At 44.3% G+C, this 6129-nt stretch overlaps 1 protein-coding gene across 1 annotated transcript; it reads right to left on the minus strand.

Annotated features, from left to right (window-relative positions):
- Positions 1–3710: 3710 nt before the first annotated feature.
- LOC120404100 (olfactory receptor-like protein OLF1) lies at positions 3711–4649 on the minus strand. Its single transcript, XM_039536101.1, has one exon. The coding sequence runs from the start codon at positions 4647–4649 to the stop codon at positions 3711–3713; it is 939 nt and encodes a 312-aa protein (XP_039392035.1).
- Positions 4650–6129: the final 1480 nt, after the last annotated feature.

The raw sequence follows: 6129 nt of genomic DNA on the forward strand, positions 1-6129 counted from the left end.
CCAGGACTGGGACTGTTTAAAGACTGTGGACACAGCCAACAAGAAGGGGTGCTTGTGAGAGGTGGGTGCCACACTGTTACAGACCCCTAAAGTCATTAAAGGAGTCCCTTAGAGATTCTCCTAACAGCAACCCCTTGTCCATACCCAGAAACCTGGTCAAGCTAGGGAAGAGATAATGTGCATTATCCCCCTGCCCTCTAGTGATGTCGTAGAGGAGGGTGGGGCTTCAATCAAACCTGCTTCATTCTTTAACAGAGCCACTGAAGGGAATTTTTCACTTGTTTAAACATCTCCGCAAAATGTAGGGCTGTATTCATCCCTTAATGAATGAGAGCAGAGAGATGTCAAATCTAGCTGGAGTCATTGATGGAGGAGCACAGGGTCTACTGAATTTGGCCCCTGTCCTAGGTCCCTTTGCAAGGCCTTTTTCATGAATTGTCTGAGATGTGGAGGTAGATCTGGACTTCACAGGGACCAGACCCAAAGTTAACAAGATTCTAATCCATATTAACTCCTGTTGGGTTCCTTCCACAGCTGGGTCCTCAGGTTAGGTACCAATTGGGAGCAGGTTAAACGCACTATGAGCCATTGCTGTGTGTTTCTTTGGAGGTGGGAAGAATGGGAGAGAAGAGTTCCATGGCAATAGAATACTTTCACACTCCCACAGACTATAAAGGGTGTTACTGTGCAATCTAGGAGTTGTTCCCATGGAATTTGTTCTGATTGTGCTACTGATTACATAAGGCTATGGGTATAGCTACACCTGTTTGCTTTGCTTCACAGACCGTAGTTCTCTCACATTCTATGTTTCATATGTTTGAATAGCTGATTTTTTTTGTCTAGTATTTCGGAGAGTGTAGCTTGTGGTGGGGGTGGAATTGTTTGAGGATTATTTGTTTTGTTTTTTGTTCTGTTGGCTTTTTAAAGTATGCTTTATAATGTATAATTTGAAAACTCTGATCAGTATTGTCATGATAAAATATGTGCGGCATGTGAAGTTATAGGATTACATTGTATGGTGTTTCTGAAAATATCCACTCAAAGTGCAGGGGCAGTCAAAAAAGTGAACAAAATGTTGGCTATCATTAAGAAAGGGGTAGATAATAAGAGAGAAAATAACATCTTGCCTCTATAAATCCATGGTATGCCCACATCTCGATTACTGCAGGCAGATGTGGTGGCCCAATCTCAAAAAAGGATATATTGGAATTGGAAAAGATTCAGAAAAGGGCAACAAAAATTATAAAGGCTATGGAACGGCTTCTGTATGAGGAGAGATTAATAAGACTGGGACTTTTCAGGTTGGAAAATAAACAACTAAGGGGGAATATGATAGAGGTCCATTAAATCATGACTGATGTGGAGAAAGTAAGTAAGGAAGTGACATTTACTCCTTCTCATAACACAAGAACTAGGGGCCACCAAATGAAATTAATAGGCATCAGATTTAAAACAAACAAAAAAAGAATTATTTTTCACAGAATGCACAGCCGACCTGTGGAACCCCTTGTCAGAGGATGTTGTCAAGGCCAAGACTATAACAGGTTTCAAAAAAGAACTAAATAAATTTATGGAGGATAGATCCCTCAATGGCTATTAGCCAGGATGGGCAGGGATGGTGTCCCCAGCCTCTGTTTACCAGAAGCTGGGAATGAGTGACAGGGAATGGATCACTTGATGATTCCCTGTTCTGTTCATTCCCTGTGGGGCACCTGGCATTGGCCACTGTCAGAAGACTGGATACTGGGCTAGATGGACCTTTGGTAGCTTTCTAGTTGCAGTGTTAAATTAACTCGCTCTTTGCTTCTCCCCTCGTCCCCCCCCCCCCCCGGTCTTTTGTATCTGCGAAAAAAAACTTTCATTCCCCACTCACACACCTTTAACACTCCCCAAAAAGGTTTGCAATGCTAGCAACAGCATTAGTAATATACAAAGCTAATCTGCCTTCCCAATGGACTCCCTAAGAAAGGGGCCTTGGGGTGTAACAAGAGCAGGCTGCAAAAAGAAGAATATTCCCCAAACTGGTGTTTAGCACTGAAGCTCTCTGCAGCATCTCTGCAGATTCTGTTACAAAATATCTGTGAGCATGCTAGTTTCCTCCTGATTCTTTTGTTAATTTTATTTATTTCCTATAATTTATAGTCTGTGAAACAGAGTTTAGGAATAAAATTGTGAAACAGTCGGGGAGGAAGGGAAGGACAAGAACCAATGGACTTCAATTTCAGCAAGGGCAGTTTAGCTGGTCATTAGGAAAAACATGCCAACAGTAAGAGTGGTTAAGCACTCGAATAACTTGTCCAGGAAAGTTGTGAAATCTCCAGCACTGGTGAATTTTAAGAGCAGGTTAGACAAACACCTGTCGGGGATGGTCTAGATAATATTTGGTCCTGCCATGAGTGCAGGTGAGTGGACTTGATGACCTCTCGAGGTCCCTTCCAGTTCTATGATTCTATGATCTCACAAGGAGCCCTGCACCAGGGGAGTGCCAGCCTGAGCACGGGGCAGGGCAAGGGACACACACCTGCCTACACTTGATATTGGGAGCTGGGTGTCTGCATGCTGGAGACAGATTTCCTGCTGAGCTCATTTCAGTCTAGATCTGCAGCTTTCAGGCTGGGGCCCAGACCCTGAGTCTGTGTTGCAGCCGGGTAGCGTGTCTGGCTCAGCAAGGCAGGGTTCTGGAGGCCCAGGATGGCAGGGAAAATGGGCTAAGAGCAATTTCAGCACGTCAGTGACAGTCCCAATGAGGGTCTCTGTGATTCTCCTAACAGCAACTCATAACACTATGCACTTATATTTCCTGCATTTGCAGAAAGCATCCCAGCCACTGAGTGATGTGCACTTGGAATCTGAGTTGCTTTCAAGTTGTTCTGTGGTGGATACCTAATCAAATAACCATTGGAACATACATGTGAAGTTGAATATGTGGGTACCCCGAACTACTACTAGTGGTGTTGATTGAGCATGTTTGGGGAAGACATGCTAAGTCAATGGGAGAGTTCTCACCTGTTGAAGCCTGTATTCCACCTCCCTCAGACACTATATTCCATGATGGATCATTCTCAGGGCTGGGCTACACTAATGCTGTCAGATGATGTATGTTACTTCCATTACGTAACTCTCCCGGTGACATAGCACTGTGTGGACACCGCTGTAAGTCAGACTAACTTAGTCAGCTTGAAGTAACGTAACTTAGATCAATTTACAGCAGTAATGTAGACCAGTCCTGAGAATGATGCAGGACAGAACATAGCCCAATTGCCAGGGCACTGTCTGGCAATGTGAGAGACCCACTTTCAAATTGCTTCCTGCATTTCCAGAAAACATCCCAGTGCCTGAACGATGTGCTATAATCATTCTGGGTTTCTCTCAATCTCTCCTTTCAAACTTGTTCTACTGTGGATAGCTAATTCAATAACCTTTGGAACAGAAATGTGAAGTTGAGCATCTCACCCTCTAGGTGGGTGCCCTTAGCCCCCAGCCTATAAAATCATTTTCTCTTTCTGGACCTCTGATGCTTCCCATGTTTTGTCCACTGATCTCATTTGGGGGCTGCAGACCTTGTTGGAATACAAACAAATTAATAAAAATAACAATACAATGATGAACAATACGACCACGGGCTCTGCGAAATTATATTGCAATGGGCGGGGAATTGAATTCACCTGTTTCCACTTCCCATCACTAAACCAGCAAAGAGTTAAACAGATTCAGGAATTGGTTAGGAGTTTATTCCTTGCTCTCCTCAGGGCGTCCTTCACCTCCGTGTTCCTCAGGCTATAGGTGAGGGGATTCAACATGGGGATCACCACCGTGTAAAACAGTGGGGCTACTTTGTCTGTGTCCATTGAATAGGTGGAGGTGGGATGTGAATACATGAAGAGGAGGGTGCCAAAATACAGGGTCACAGTTGTCAAGTGGAAAGAGCAGGTGGAGAAGGTTTTGCGCCGGCCCTCAGAGGAGCGGATCTGCAGGATGGTGGAGATGATATAGACATAGGAGAAGAGGACAGTTACAAGGCTGCCCACTATAATGCAGTTTGTGAAAACAAACATCACAATCTCATTGATGTGGGTGTCAGAGCAGGAGAGCGCCAGCAGTGGGGAGGTGTCACAGTAGAAATGATTGATGATGTTGGAGCTGCAGAATGACAGCCGAAATATAAAAAAAGTGTTTATCATTGAATCCATCAACCCCACAGCGTACACCAAAGCCACAAGCTGTTTACAAAGCTGCCTGGACATGGTGACCGTATAGAGCAGCGGGTTACAGATGGCCACATAACGGTCATACGCCATCACAGCCAGCAAGAGGATATCAACATCTCCAAAAACTATTGAGACAGACAGTTGCACAGTGCACTCAGTGTAAGAAATGCTTTTCCTCTCGGCTAAGAAATTCAGCAGCATCTTAGGGGAAATTATTGAGGAAAAGCAGAGGTCACAAAAAGATAAATTACTGAGGAAAAAGTACATGGGTGTGTGCAGTCGGGGGTCAGTTGTGATTAACAAGATCATCCCCCCATTCCCCACCAGGGTGATACCATAAATCACTAGGAACACCACCAACAGGGGGATCTGCAGCTCCGGACGATCTGTCAGTCCTGAGAGAATGAACTCAGTCGCCTCCGAGTGATTTCCCATTTCCATCACTTCCGAACAGAGATCAGGCAGCTACAGAGATCTGGGCAGATGGATGGTGTGGAAAACTTGTCCCTTCTCTGTAATGAAGTAAGTGAAGATAAATGGAGATCAGTCTCTAAATGGACATCAGTACTCACTCAGGGAAGGGCTTAATCCACAGAGCCAGATGTTCACAGTTGGTCATTCCCGGTGTTCGATAAAATGCACACACTGTGCAAATACAATGAAATACAGGTTAATCATGCCCCACACACAAACACTCCTGTTCACTAATTCAAACAGAAAACAGTGACTTGTGACTTTGCTCTGAGAGAATCAGTCTAAAGAGATTATTACTTAGCTGAAGAAGGGGTGAGAGTAAAGAAGTGTCAATTTTTCTACCCTCTTTGAGCAAGGGGAGCTCTCTGGCTTGGCATGTGGGTTTGGGGTAAATCTTACTTACTGTGCTAATTAAGCTTTTTGGCCTTTACTTTAGCCTGTATGAAAACCCAGAGACACAATGGAAAGCACTGGCTTCAGTGACTATGTAATTGCCTATTTTTTTCCACCCAAGGATGTTGCTCCTTTAGCTGAGGGGATAGGAGTTGGGGCTGAGGCTTTCAGTGCTGGAGGTCTTGAATTCAATACCTGCTGATCCCCATGGTTTCTGTATGTGTGTGTATGACTGTGATGCTGGATAATCGCACGTACCTGCTGAGAAGAGAGAGAAAGATGTGCTGGCGTTTCCCCTTCATCAGAAACTGCCAATTCGGAGCATTTGGGAAGTTTTATAGTGAGATTTGTGATCTGTGAGACATGATTCCTCAAGCAACTGGGAATACCTGAGCTCAGAGAGACACAACACCTAATTAATGTGCTCAGTGAACCAAAGCCACCCTCAGTGTAACTTATGCCCTGGGGATTAATTTGGCCCACTCTTTCCGACTGTGTTAATAAATGATGCAATTTCTACCAGAGTTACAGAGTATGAGGTTAGGGGTAGATTTCATCCTGCTCTTTTCAGTGCAATCTGGGTACTGAATAGAGATAATCCACAAAGGGGGTTTGTTTGTGGAGACTGAAAGCTTTTGGCTGAAAACTTAACATTTTGGCTTGGAAATACTGCAGGGTTCCATCAGATATCTCACACCGCCAATCGCTTCATGGGCCAGGCTCCCAGGCTGGACTACATCCCCCATGATGCACGATGGTCTCTCCTCTTGCTGAACTACCCTGGAATATCACACAATCGTCCCACAGCCATGGTTTGGGGAGGAGGGATGTTTGGCCTTTTTGATGGAAATTTTCAACCAGCCATAGCATCAAGTTTGGAATGAAAGGAACAGAAAGTTAGATGCAGATGAAATGGACTAATTGTTTCAGAATCACCTCATTGTCCTGATCCAATAGGTGAAATGTAAAACCTGTAAGACATGTAAGAGTACTTTAGATTATCTATCTATCTATCTAACTATCTATAGCAGGCGAATCACCCTGGTATTCTATG

This window comes from Mauremys reevesii, linkage group 4 (genome assembly GCF_016161935.1).
Source record: "Mauremys reevesii isolate NIE-2019 linkage group 4, ASM1616193v1, whole genome shotgun sequence".
Classification (NCBI taxonomy): Eukaryota; Metazoa; Chordata; order Testudines; family Geoemydidae; genus Mauremys; species Mauremys reevesii.